This window comes from Hylobates moloch, unplaced genomic scaffold (assembly GCF_009828535.3).
Source record: "Hylobates moloch isolate HMO894 unplaced genomic scaffold, HMol_V3 SCAFFOLD_21, whole genome shotgun sequence".
Lineage (NCBI taxonomy): Eukaryota > Metazoa > Chordata > Mammalia > Primates > Hylobatidae > Hylobates > Hylobates moloch.
In genome coordinates this window covers 28,756,794-28,769,803 of record NW_026652296.1, presented here as the reverse complement: position 1 = coordinate 28,769,803, position 13,010 = coordinate 28,756,794, and the positions used below count along the sequence as shown (strand labels likewise).

At 50.0% G+C, this 13,010-nt stretch overlaps 2 protein-coding genes across 5 annotated transcripts in view; one reads left to right on the top strand and one right to left on the bottom strand.

Moving 5' to 3' along the window:
* The window catches only part of TTLL9 (tubulin tyrosine ligase like 9), a 75,286-nt gene extending 74,780 nt beyond the window's left edge, over positions 1 to 506 (top strand). For all 4 annotated transcript variants that reach the window (XM_058432954.1, XM_058432953.1, XM_058432952.1 and 1 more), the window contains exon 14: positions 121 to 506. In XM_058432954.1, the coding sequence (XP_058288937.1) occupies positions 121 to 197 (77 nt within the window). In that variant the 3' untranslated portion in view covers positions 198 to 506. The remainder of the gene's footprint in view (positions 1 to 120) is intronic.
* A 1,812-nt stretch (positions 507 to 2,318) lies between these two features.
* Positions 2,319 to 9,731, bottom strand: PDRG1 (p53 and DNA damage regulated 1). Its single transcript, XM_032141879.2, has 5 exons — positions 9,557 to 9,731; positions 7,972 to 8,047; positions 6,160 to 6,234; positions 3,850 to 3,930; positions 2,319 to 3,249 (listed from the first exon to the last, which is right to left on the bottom strand). Exons 1-5 carry the CDS (start codon positions 9,710 to 9,712, stop codon positions 3,167 to 3,169), a joined length of 471 nt encoding a protein of 156 aa, XP_031997770.1. The 5' UTR covers positions 9,713 to 9,731; the 3' UTR covers positions 2,319 to 3,166.
* Between the last annotated feature and the right edge of the window lie 3,279 nt (positions 9,732 to 13,010).

The window sequence follows — 13,010 nt, the reverse complement described above, 5'->3', positions numbered from 1 at the left end:
AGGCTGTGTGTGGTTGTCTGACTCCCGCTGTCCCCTCTTCCCAGCAGGGAGTGGGGGCACAGGCCCCTCCACTCCTCCCAAGCATAGGTCATCCCAGCCAACACCCCACTTCCTTTCCAGGCTGCGTCAACGATCGGAAGAAACAACTGAGACAGCTCTTCTGCTCCCTTCAACTTCAGAAGAAAGCTTCCAGTTGATCCCCAGCTGCCAGGAGGAAATCAGCCTTAGCAGGTGCTACCCAGGCCTCTCCCCGACTCCCAGATCCCAGCACAGCACCTCACAGCATTCGCCTCCCCACCTCCAGCCTGGCACCAGCTTTGCTAGCTTAGCAGCTGCAGCTTACTCCCTGAATTGGGCCCCTTGGATACCTCCAGCCCATCCCCAGGCATCTTTGCACCAGGAGACAGCCAATCCCTGGGACTGGGGTGGGGGGCGGTTAACCTTGACAAACTGACTTGGCAATTAGGCCCAAAGAGAACAAATACAGCAAGTTCTGCTACCCCCAAGAGATCATATCTAATAAATGAGCACAGGCCCTACTTGGAGTCACTGGGCACCAGGCCTGGTTCCGGGGATACTGTTGGCTGCAGCCAAGTCCTCCTGGCTTTGACACTTGGATGCCTCCCAAGTCAGTGCTGAAAAGGTCCTTCAGGAGCAAGAGTTTGGAGGCTAAGGAACTCGTCTTTAAGCTGTGCTTACGAAGCAAGCAGTTATTCGATTGTGTTTATTGGGGGTCTGGGGAAGTACTGAGCCCTAAACACATCCTCTTCTCCTTGCAATACCCTGACCTTGCATGTCGGGGGAACCCATGGGGCTCCCTGACCATCATCTGAAAACCAGTGGGACAGAGCATCCCCATTTCTCAGATGGACAAGACAGACCAGGGAGGCAGAGCTTAATGAGGGTCTCTGCAAAGGTGCATTTATCTAAGTCAGATGGGTGACTTAAGTGCTTCTCTAGGCCTTGTGTTTGAGATTGGGAGCTGAGCCAGAAACCGGAAAACCTTGGGCTTATGGGCAGGACAGCTTGGGGAGTTGAGTGTGAGTAAAAATCTCTGCATTTTCACATCTTACATTCCTAAGCCTCCTCTTGGTTTAAGAGGGGTTGCAACAAGACTCGGGGCTGCTGGGGTAACCGCTCCGGGGGGATTTACTCCCTCTACCACTCTACCTGCTTCGGAGTAGTTTCTTTGGCTGCAAATGGTGGAATCTGACTGCGTAGGTTAAGCCCGAAGGGAAGACTTTTGGAAGGAAAATACTGGCAAATCCAAGAAGTGAACCAGCCGACTTTAGGAATGCCAGAAGCCAAGCTACTGTGGACCTCCTGCCTTCAGAATATGAGGACTTCTCCCACTCATCCTTGTAACTGAGGCAAACCCAGACAGGTCCAGGCATGGGCTCCAGGTTCCCTATTTCCAGGAGAAGGAATGCGATTGGCTTTTTTTGGCCCAGCACCCACCCTGCCAAGGAGGAAGGGGCAATTTTCCAATGGTGAAATTGTGAATCAGGCAGTCACACTGGAGAACATCTAGCAAGGTGAATTCTGCAACTCCCTACTTTATTTACATTTTAAAATAAGCAATATATTCATATGATTTAAAATCCAAAGTTTACAAAAGGGTATAGGGTGACATCTCCTTCCTTCCCACCTGTGTGCCCCAACCCTGCAGGTGCTGTTCTGAGGGAATCACATTGTGCTTGCACAAAAATTATTAGCTTATAAGACACCTGCCTTCCCTTTGCTTTTCTTACTTCATGTATCTTGGAGCTTGTTCCTTATTCTTGATTATAGTTGAATGGTATTGCAGTATCTGGAGCTATTGATCCCTTTAACTAGTCCCCTGTGGATGGACAGTTTGTTTCCAATTCCACCTGCCTACTTCTTAAAAGATCACAAGGAAAACACATAGTAATTTCTGCAAAACTCAAGAGGATTCAAAACTGTATGTCTGGGCCAAGTTTGCCTTGGGTAGGGTAAAACACCTGTGACCCACACTCACGTTTTAAAACAGTTTCTGCATTAGTCAAAAATATCTAAAAGACAGGAGATTCAACTTCACAACCCAAATGTCTAGCTTCTCTTGAAAAACATAAGAACTGGCCATGACAGCCTGTGTTTCTATGTAACTATGAGCCAGAGCCAAGGAGCGGGGGGACCAGGAGAGGTGTGCCCCTGCCATGCTGCCATTTCTTATCACCTGCCTGTCAAATCACAGGTTCATTTCAAGGCAAGAACCATGTTCACAGGTGGTATTCTAAATGGAGCGGCGTGCCCTCACTGAAGGACTAGATGAGGCAAATAAAGACTAGTTGCTGCTATTCATTCATTCAGCTGACATTTATTGAGCCCTTAAGGAACACTTAAGAATTTTGACTTCACGGCAGTTCATACTGGGACCTCAGACTACTGAAGGCAGACAGTAACGAGCAGTGCTGGCCAGGCCCCACTTTCAGAGAGGGCGGAAGGGCACTCTTGACACGTGTCATATGGTAAGAGGCACACCCACTCACCCAGGCCTGGTGCAGGACTCTGCAAGGCCCTCCTGAGTAAAGAGCGGCCACCAAGGGCTGCTAGGCAGCACCTACTCTTGGAATCAAGCAGGGAAAAAGCACAAAAATGGAGCTGGCAGGAGGTGCATATGCCTGCCCCACAGATGGCTGTGGTGAGCCACAAAGCACCAAGATTCTGTTCTTCATTCAGCAACCACCCATGAGCCTCCTGCTTTATTCCAATCGCATGGCACCTGCCTGAAAACCTCTCTCCCTTCTGAGAGGAATGCTGGAATGAAACTCCACTCTGCCCCTCCCTCCTTCCTTCCTTGCTCAGGGTCCATATGAACAGCAGGCCATTGTTGTGAAGTGCCTGTTGCAGTCATTCTTACACCCCCACAGCCACTGCCCCACACACCCACTGGTGGCTACCAGGGCCCGTCAATAGATCTTGTGTCCACGGAGCCCTGGTGTCCAGGTCTAGCAGCCAGACAGGCTGAAGGTTCCCTCCTGCCATCACAGAGTAGCCAAGCACTGCAAAGAGGTTTTCATGGCCAGACTCCTGGCGGCTGTCCCCTTACAGGGCAGATCCTGTCCTTACAGGTGTCAAGGTTGGAGGGTCCTGGGTCCTCCATGACCCTGGGGAGTTGCTGGTCCCCCATCTTGGTTCTGGAGTCTCATCCTTTCAAGATTACCTTGAGAGCTTTAAGCTCATCCTGGTTGAGGGGGTTCAAGTTAAAACCCTTCAGCTCCGGTTTGCCTAGGAGAGAAGATGATCCATCAGCGTGTTGGGCCTCCTGCTGGCTCTGGAGCCAGGCCCAGGAAAGGGGCTGACGCTGCACTAATGCTGCCAAACTCGGCCTGGAGGTCTGGCAGGGATGGGCCTCCAATTCTGCAATGCACCGGATGGGGCATCACCACCGCTCCTGTGTCACCAAGAGCCTGCAAAGTCATGACTCTGCTGCCCAAAGAGCCTCAGGTTTTTCCAAGACCTGTGACCAACGTAGAGTGCTTGCATTTATCAAGAATTTCAGCTCTGACCTCAATCACTCACTGAAGCCTTCTGAGTTTCCTCAGTCGGAGCTATCTGATCCCCATGCCATGCCCTGACGTATGTGAGATCACCCCAAGTGGTTTGTGGGACCTGGAAAAGAAGTTGTGACAGGACTAGGACTGTATAAATCCCCCTGTCCATTCTGTCCCTGGGCAGCTACAACCAACCACTGTGCACACCTCCAGGGCCACTCACGGGCTGCCCCAGCCACTGCCCACCTCTGAGGGTCAGGCTTCCCACCCCTGCCCTTCAAAGTCCATGCTGATGATTCTCTCCCCTCCTCATCTCCAGTCCCTAAGCCAATACCTTGGGCCTCAAAAAGGCGGTTGACCTTCACTTTAAGTTGCTTCCGGAGTTTTTCTATTTCTTTATCCAGATGATCCTGATCTGAAAAAATGAGGGGGGCAGGCAGAGGATGAAATTGTACTAGACAGACTTGACCCCAGGAGTGGAGATGCCAGCCTCTCCCCAGCAAGGGCATGTAGCTTTCAGGAAGGAAAAGGGGACATCAGAGGCCAACTGAGGAAGGATTAAAGGCTAGAAGGGACATGACCTGCTCAGGACCACTCAGAGAGCCCAGGACACAGCAGTCCCAACTCCCATTACACTGGCCTTTTTTGCATTATGCAAAGTACCTTGGGGTGGTCATTGGATGGAGAAGGCAACATCAGGACTTTAGGCCACCCTCCCACAATGAAATTATGGAAAATTTGAATGCACAAACAAAATAAGCATCTCTAGATTCAGCCCCCCTAGATGGCTGGAAATGGATGCCTAAGAAATTTTACAAACCCAAGTCCATCAAGGTGAGGGGGTTTTAGAAAAACATGACTGTGTAAACATGTGACGTAAACAATCAACACGCAAGCTTAATGCTCACGCTTAATTAGCCACTGTGAACAGAAAAGGGTCTCCTAGTGTCATGGACTGCCCCTGAGAAGAGTCAGTGTGATGACAGAGGTGGCTATCAAAGCTTGATTGACCAATCGACTCAAGTCACCCAGCCAATTCCACCTGCTCAAGAGTGACATTCTGGCTAGTCTGTCTTCCCCACATACTCATTCTTTCTGATGGGGAGAAACCCTGAATGGCCAAGCCTTACAGCCTAGTTCTATTTCTCATGGTGAATGACTACCCCCCAATGTCCATGAGCTTGTTTAGCCTGTATTGATCCCCAAGAAATCTGATGATGTCTCAGAACCCCTCTAGGTACAGTGACAAGACCACATTTGGGGACCAAAAGGGCCAACAAGATCCTGAACCCAGGCAAGGGACCCTCTGAAAGCTTAGCCTCCAGCCCACCACCAAGTGCAGTTTAATTTTATAACCATAATATTAGTGTATTTTTTCAACACAACAGCTGGAAACTTCTCCAGGCTGGATATAGCTTCCTCTGTTAGCAGTTTTATGTCACTGGCCAGTAGCAGTGGCTCACACCTATAATCCCAGCACTTTGGGAGGCCGACGTGGGCGGATCACCTGAGGTCAGGAGTTCGAGACCAGCCTGGCCAACATAGTGAAACCCTGTCTTTACTAAAAAAAATACAAAAATTAGCCGGGCATGATGGCATGTACCTGTAATTCCAGCTAATCAGGAGGCTGAGAGAGGAGAATTGCTTGAACCTGGGAGGCAAAGGTTGCAGTGAGTCGAGATAGTGCCATTGCACTCCAGCCTGGGTGAAAGAGCAAGACTCTGTCTCAAGGAAAAAAAAAAAAAGAAGAAATTTTATTTCATGAGGTATGAAGACACCCTGTCTTCAGGGACTGAAGAAACCTTGCTTGTCCTTTTGGCCATTTTCAAGGTTATGGAAGAAAAAATATGTGTAGCCTGTTCTTTTTCTAGCCAATAATCCATTTGCAGCCTGAGTTGCTTTAAGATGCTTTTCCAAAGAGCTTCCAGATTATGGTTGTGGAAACTGAGTACACTGAGTGCCTAGGCTATGGCAGACCCTAGAGGTTTACTTTCCCCAAACCTCCATTTTCAACCCAGTCTCTACTGCAGGGCACGTGAAAAAGAAAAGCTCACTCTCCCAGGCTCTCTTGCAGCTATAGGTGACCATGTGACTTAGTTCTGGCCAATGAGACGTTGGCAGGAAGTCCCTGAGGAGATGGCCTTACTTCCAAAATAGAACGCAAAGCTCTATGTGGCGAAACCTTCTGTCTTTCCTTCAGCCTGACATGAGGCCTGCAACGATGAAAAAACAACCAGGAGAATATGCTAAGGTGCCACTGCTGGGCAGCTATGCCAGGCCTGGACTACACACCTCTGGACAATTTCTTATGCAAGAGTAAAAGAAGCATATTTCCTTAAGCCTCAATTTGTTGGGTTTTGTTATTTGCAGCCCAACTGATTCCTCACTAATAAGAAAGCACTATGCTAGGCACACATATTGTTTTACCTCAACTTCACAGCTATGCTACATAGATGCAACCCCCTCTTAGAGATGAGGAAATAACCCACAGTGGCAGAGGTAGAATTAAAACCCACAGCAGTCTGAACCCTGTGACAGAGCTGTCTCTCCTTAAGCTGCCTGAAGCCTGACTCCCTGTTCTGGGTTAAGACCAAAGCTGGTGGGAGAGGCAGCGCATCCCTGACCCATCCCCAGGAGGCCTTACCTTTTTCAATCATTTCCTTTGTCTCAGGGTGAGGCATCTTGATAAACATGTTCCCGAAGCAAACCATCACATCTTCTGAAAGAGCAAATGGTAATTCCTTCAATAGTTTTTTTTTGAGTACCTACTATCTGCCAGGCACTGTTTTAGATAGACAACAGAGCAGAACAAGACAAAATTCCTGCCCTCTTGGAGCTTATATTATAGTGGAGGAGAGAGAATAAACAAAGATATGATTTGTCAGACCTTGATTAAGAGTTGTAGAGAAAAATAAAGCAAGCTAAGATGGCTAGGGAATGCCAGAGGAGGACCTTGTTACTCCTACCAAGTAGTCCGAGAAGGCCTTACTGATTATATGATATCTACATAGAGACCTAAGGAAAGTGAGAGTGTGAGCCCTGCAGACATCTGGGGAAAGAGTGAGCCAAACAGAGGAAACAGGAACAGCAAAGATCAGTAGTGTGCTTGGGGTGTTTGGAACAGCAAGGGGCCGGGCGCAGTGGCTCACGCCGGTAATCCCAGCACTTTGGGAGGCCGAGGCAGGTGGATCACTTGAGGCCAGGACCTCGAGACCGGCCTGGCCAACGTGGCGAAACCCTGTATCTATTAAAAATACAAAAATTAGCTGGGTGTGGTGGCGCACGCCTGTAATCTCAGCTACTCAGGAGGCTGAGGCACGAGAATCACTTGAACCTGGGAGATGGAGGTTGCAGTGAGCCAAGATCATGCCACTGCACTCCAGCCTGGGTGACAGAGCAAGGCTCTGTCTCCAAATAAATAAATAAATAAATAAATAAAAGAACAGCAAGGAGACCAGTGTAGGTGGAGTCATGTGGGGGGTGGGGGGTGGGGGGAGTAGAGATGATATTGGCACACTCATGGATTCATGGGGGCTGGATTACTCAGTCTTGTACGACCTCTGGATTTTACTCAGGTGAGATGAGAAGCAACTGGAAGATGCTGCACATTCTAGTGCACTTTCAACAAAATGTAAACTTCCTCCCTTAGCTCCCAAGACCTTTCATTATGGCTTGGTCTCTGCCCCTCTCTCCAGCCACACTTACTCCCCATTTGCTTCCACTGCCACAGCCACTTGGCCTCATCTAAAGGGTCCCATTCTTTTGGATATATATTCTCAACACCCGCCCCAAGTCCAATTCCATCTTTGGCTTTTTTTTTTTTTTTGAGTTGGAGTCTCGCTCTGTCACCCAGGCTGGAGTGCAGTGGCGCAATCTCGGCTCACTGCAAGCTCCGCCTCCCGGGTTCATGCCATTCTCCTGCCTCAGCCTCTCCGAGTAGCTGGGACTACAGGCGCCCGCCACCACACCCGGCTAATTTTTTTGTATTTTTTAGTAGAGACAGGGTTACACCATGATCTCGATCTCCTGACCTCGTGATCCGCCCGCCTCGGCCTCCCAAAGTGCTGGGATTACAAGCGTGAGCCACCGCGCCTGGCCTCCATCTTTGGCTTTCTTACAATTTTCAATTATGCATTTTACGTTGTTTTCCTTGTCTGTAAAGCTCAAGGGCACGAACCATCAGTTTTATACACCCCCAGCACTCTCTCAGTGTCTGCCATCGTCAATAAGCCAGGAGCTAACGACCTGTCACTGAAGTGAGCAGGCAAAATCCTGAACCACCGTCTGTGCCAGAACTGCAAAATTTGCTCCCCCATCTCCTCGGACTGTTTCAATTTCCCACAAGGCTGAGTTATACAGCTGTGACCTCCTAACTGATCTCTATCAGGGACAAGGTAAAGCCTTAAAGGAAAACGGAACAGGCCTCCAGGGCTGCACTGAGAAAATTTCAACTTACCAGAGAGGCTGAGATCCTTCTGCAGGGCCCTCAGGCCCTCTCGATTCTGATTCCTTCTAGTGTCCAGGTCCACAATCTGAAAACCACAGGGACAGGAGGGAACTCAGCTATCTCTTGCCCCAAGCTGTCACCTCTTGACAGACAAAGGCTGCAGAGACAATGCATTATTCCTAGTTACATCCAACGTCCTGCCTAAAATGGATTGATGTGTGAATGTATTTTTTCTCTCACTCAGTTTCCTGGTCTTAAAGACAATGCTTTTTGGGCAGCTGCCCTCTCCCCAGAGAAGATGCTGGGAAAACGTGCTGACTAAATGGGAAATTCTGCATTATCCACTCGAACTTTAGGGCATATCAGAATCACCAGGGGAGTGGAAACCCTTCCCCTACACACTGTGATTAAGCAGGCCTAATGTTTATTTTTGGACAAACTTCTCCAGCTGATTCTGAACTAGTAATATGAGAAACCCAACAATACTAGATTGGAACAGCAGGACTGGGGGCACTGAGACAGTGGTAACAACACAATAGCTACTAAGGAAGTGAGGCAGTAGTACAGTATGCTGCACGAGTGCTGGTTCTGGAGCTGGAATACCCAGGTTCGAATCCTGCTGTCTGCCTCAAGCTGTGTAATTTCACCTTCCTATTTACTCCTCCGCAAAATGGAGCTACGAACAGTACCTACCTCACAGGTTATTGAGCCAGCAATTAAATGACTTAACACAGTACCTGGCACATAGTAAGTAGCTGATAAACTTTAACTGCTCTTATTATTCTCATCCAGCACACCCTGATCCAGTATTTAATTTGACAGGATCTTGTCCAAGTTTTCCCCTTCTCAGTAAATACCTGACCCTTCTAACTGGAGACGAGAGGGAGTCACGACTCCCCCGGCTCCCTCACGCCTTTACACAGCCACTATCACGGCCTACTGAGTCTGTCTCCAAAATACATTTCTGACCCCTTAACTTCTCTCCACCACCAATACCTAGTCCAAATCCATCTGTGATCTGGACCATACCAGTGGCCCCTCACGCATCTCCCTGCCTCCACCCTTGCCCGCCTATATTCTGTATTCCACACAGCAGCCAGGGAGATCCTTTTAAAACCTAAATCCAATTACGTCACCCTCCTTCCCCCAGGAACTCCCTTCAAAAACTTGGCACTTAAAACAAGGCACCCCATAAACAGGGCGCCACCTTCCCCCACGTCTCCACCCCTGCCCGGTCACAAGGCCCCCTCAGGCTTCTTTTCGGTTCCAGCTCTCCCCTGAGGGCCTTTACAGGGCGGTGCCCCTAGATCAACCATGGGGCCGGGAAGTGCATTTTGAAACAGGTGCTCAGGGAAACGGCCCAGAGCATGATGGGTCGAGATCCAGAGAGCATGGCAAGGGGCAGAGAAAGGATGAAGAGAGAGGAATGTCCAGCACAGCGCAGGCGCTCACTTAGTAGCGGCCGAATATTTATCGGCCCACGTCTGTCGCCTCGGAGCCGTTAACCGCCTGTCCAGGTCAACTCACCGCGACCCCGCGGGCTTTCCGACGGCGCAGGCCGCCAGGCCCCAGCGCCGCGTAGGGGGCCTCTCACCTGCCGCTTGTCCGCCAGCACCTCCTCGGCGAGCTCCTCCACCTCTACAAGGTACCGCAGCACTCGCTCTGCCTCGGGTGATAGCATAGCGCCCACCAACTCCGCTTGCGGCTCTCGCACAACCCCGGGGTCTCCGCTTCGACTCCCGCTGCGCATGCGCCGCACTCTAGGTGCTTCCGGCGCGCCTGCGCAGTTAAAAGAACGGTGGTGCGCAGGCTCCAACGCTCGTGCGCCAGCCGGCTGCGAGAGGCGGGGCCTAGCTTTGGGGGCGGGGCTGGAGCGCCCTCTGCAGACTCAGGGAGCTCAGTGCTCGGGCTGCCTCTGACCCGTCACTCCCTGGGTTCATGCTTCTTGAGCACTTACTATGTGCCAAGCAGTTTTACGTGCTTAGAATGCAGCAGTGAACACAACAAAATCCCTGCCCTCATGGAACTTCATCCTAGTGGGAAACATCGACAATTAATGGCAAAACACTTATATACTGTGGCAGGTAGTGATTAGTATCTGGGAAATATTATTCTTCCCCAGGCTAAGAAACACCAAGAAGGCCCATGTGGCAGTGTGACTTATGTTTAATCTCTGACACTTTCAGTTTCTAATTTATAAAAAGGGGGTGAATAAAAATCCGCCTCAGTGTCTCTCCACAGGATCGGAAGGAAGCAGGAATCGGCTGGGTGCAATGGCTCATGCCTGTAATCCCAGTACTTTGGAAGGCCAAAGCGGGGGGATCACTTGAGCCCAGGAGTTCGAGACCAGCTTAGGCAACACAGTAAAACCTCCGTTTCTACTAAAAATACAAAAAAAAACAAAATTAGCTGGGTGCGGTGGGGCACGCCTGTTGGTCCCAGCTACTCAGGAGGCTGAGGTAGGAGAAGCACCTGCACCTGGGGAGTCGAGGCTGCAGTGAGCTATGATGGCACCACTGCACTCCAGCCTGGGTGACAAAATGAGACTCTGTCTCAAAAAAAAAAAAAAGGAAGCAGTAATCACTTTTAATTCCGTTTAACCAGAGTTCACTTGAGCCCCTGTGTTGGGCCCAATGTCCAGAGTAGCTGGCCTATACATAAGGAAGGGACTTGAAAACTACGGGCGGTAAGCAATGAAATGCTAGCTCAGAAAAGCAGGTGGATGTGGGTGGTAGGACTGGGAGGACTTCCCAGAGAAGTCAGGCAGGTGGAAAATGGTTACCATCAGAACCAGAGGGTTCCCACGAGGTCTTCACGCCCAAACTCCTCATTGGATAGCTGGAAAAAAACAAACCTCAGCGAGAGGCAAGGCTTTGAAAAGAAGGTGAGGGGTGAGCCATGTGGATGCCTAGGAGAAGAGTGTTCCAGGCAGAGGGAACAGCCAGTGTATGTGGAACAGAATGGGCGGGGGGAAGTAGGCAGGAGGTCAGAGGGGAAGGAGGCATTGAACCCACAGGGCTGTAAAAGGCGCTGAGAAAGGACTTTGAAAGTCTGAAGAGCGGAACTGATATTATCACTCTGATCTCTCGCCTCCCTGATTCCAGCTTTTTATTCTCTCCTTTTGACCTCTTGTAACCAAGCCCCTTCACACCCCTTGCCTTACTTGAGTGTCAAAGCAACCTTTGTATGGATGGGATTATTACTGCCCCATTTCACAGCTGCAGACTGAGGCCAGGAGAAAGGCAGTGCCTCATCACACAGCAAGCCAGGAGTGCCTGGTGTCCATGCTATTTCTGGATCCTGAAAAATCCAATCCCAAAAATTGTGGCCCCAGAAGCCCCAGCAGCACCTCTGTGTTGCCTAGCCTTTGGCTGCCTTCAACTACCAGAGGCAGAGCTAATTTTTCCTTCAGCCACCTGGTGTGGGGAAGGAGGGAGACTCATTAAGGATTCCTCACTGAGGGTGAATTTGTCACCAAACCCAGGATGTTTTGTATAAACACCTTCTGGTTCAGAAATGCAGGCACAGGCCCTAAGAAGGAAAGGGGGATGTTTGCTAAAGCAGAAATGGGGCTCACCAGGCATCCCTCAGCCTGGACCCCAGCACTGCGTCTCCTCTACCTTGGGACCCACAGAGGGCTGGACCAGGTTGACCCTTGACCCCTACCACATGGGCCTGGATGGGGAGAGGCTGAGGGAGGCTCCCACATTAGCAGCTTCTTGGCGGTAACTGGCCTTTAGAGGCCACCCCTGGCCACTAGAAATGTTGGGGAGGGGAGTCATAATCATTTCCAAGACTTTGAAATGGTCAGACCCAGAAAGACTCTCAGAGAGCATTTCAGTTTCAGAGCCATTTATTTCACAATTATTTATTGACTTCCCAGGCCCTGTGATAGGGATTCTGCCATGAGCAAAACTAGACATGGTCCCTGCTCTCAGGAATCTCCCAGTCTGGTGAGAGAAACAACATACCAACAAGTAAATATATCATATGTCAGGTGGTAAAAAGTGCTACCAAAAAAAAGCAGCCCGATGTGGGGGCTCACACCTGTAATCCCAATACTTTGGGAGGCCAAAGTGGAGAATCATTTGAACCCAGGAGTTCAAGACCAGCCTGGGCAACATAGCAAGACCCCCATCTCTACCAAAAAAATAAAAATAAAAAAATTAGCCAGATGTAGTGGTGTGCAGCTGTTGTCTCAGCTACTCAGTAGGCTGAGGTGGGAGGATCACTTGAGCACAGGAGTTCAAGGCTGCAGTGAGCTACAATTGTGCCACTGTACCCCAGCCTGGGTGACAGAGTGAGACCCTTTCTCTAAAAAAGAAGAGAAAAGAAAAGGAAAGAGAGAGAAAGAAAGAGAAATAAAGAAAGAAAGAGAAAGAAGGAAAGAGGAAGGAAAGAAAGGAAAGAAGGAAGAAAGGAGGGAAGGAAGGAAGGAGAAAAGAAAAGATAGCACAGGACAAGGTGGAGAGGGAATAATGGAGGGGCTATTTGAGATAAGATGGTCAGAGAGGGTGTCTCTGAGGAGATGGCATTTGAACAGCAGTGTGGAGGAGATGAGGGGGTGAACCTTGTGGATATCTAGGGGAAGAGCGTTCCAGGCAGAGGGAACAGCCAGTGTATTTGAATAGAATTAGTGAGGGGGAGAGGGTAGGACATAGAGGAGAAGGAGACGTTGAGCGCACAGGGCTGTGGAAGGCGCTGGCAGTGCCCCACCCAAAATCCACTAGGGCCTCCCCAGAGGTCACCTGCAGACACTGCTGCATATGCCTGTGGCTTCCTGCTTCTCTCTGCTCATGGATGCAGGTTGAGTGGGGAATGCAATGAATTAATATCCACGAGTGTGAACTCCTACCAAGAAAAGAGAGGCGTTAGTGACTGTATACTCTAGCTTCTTTGCCCCTCTGTGAGAGACCCAAGAGGAGGCTGCTATAATCATCCAGACAGGAGAGGGTGGCCACTGCACCAAGAGATAGCAGTGGGGGTGGTGACCAGTGGTGGGATTCTCAGGGCCTTTGCACATACTCCCCCATCGGTCTGGATTAATT

Bases quoted from the DNA above. Each gene is read 5' to 3' on its own strand.
- PDRG1 (XM_032141879.2), bottom strand. From the start codon at position 9,712: ATGCGCAGCGGGAGTCGAAGCGGAGACCCCGGGGTTGTGCGAGAGCCG. The intron at 8,048-9,556 runs GTGAGAGGCCCC...TGTGGTTTTCAG, and splicing joins TGCTGGCGGACAAGCGGCAG to ATTGTGGACCTGGACACTAG. The intron at 3,931-6,159 runs GTAAGGCCTCCT...TCATTTTTTCAG, and splicing joins AAAGGAAATGATTGAAAAAG to ATCAGGATCATCTGGATAAA.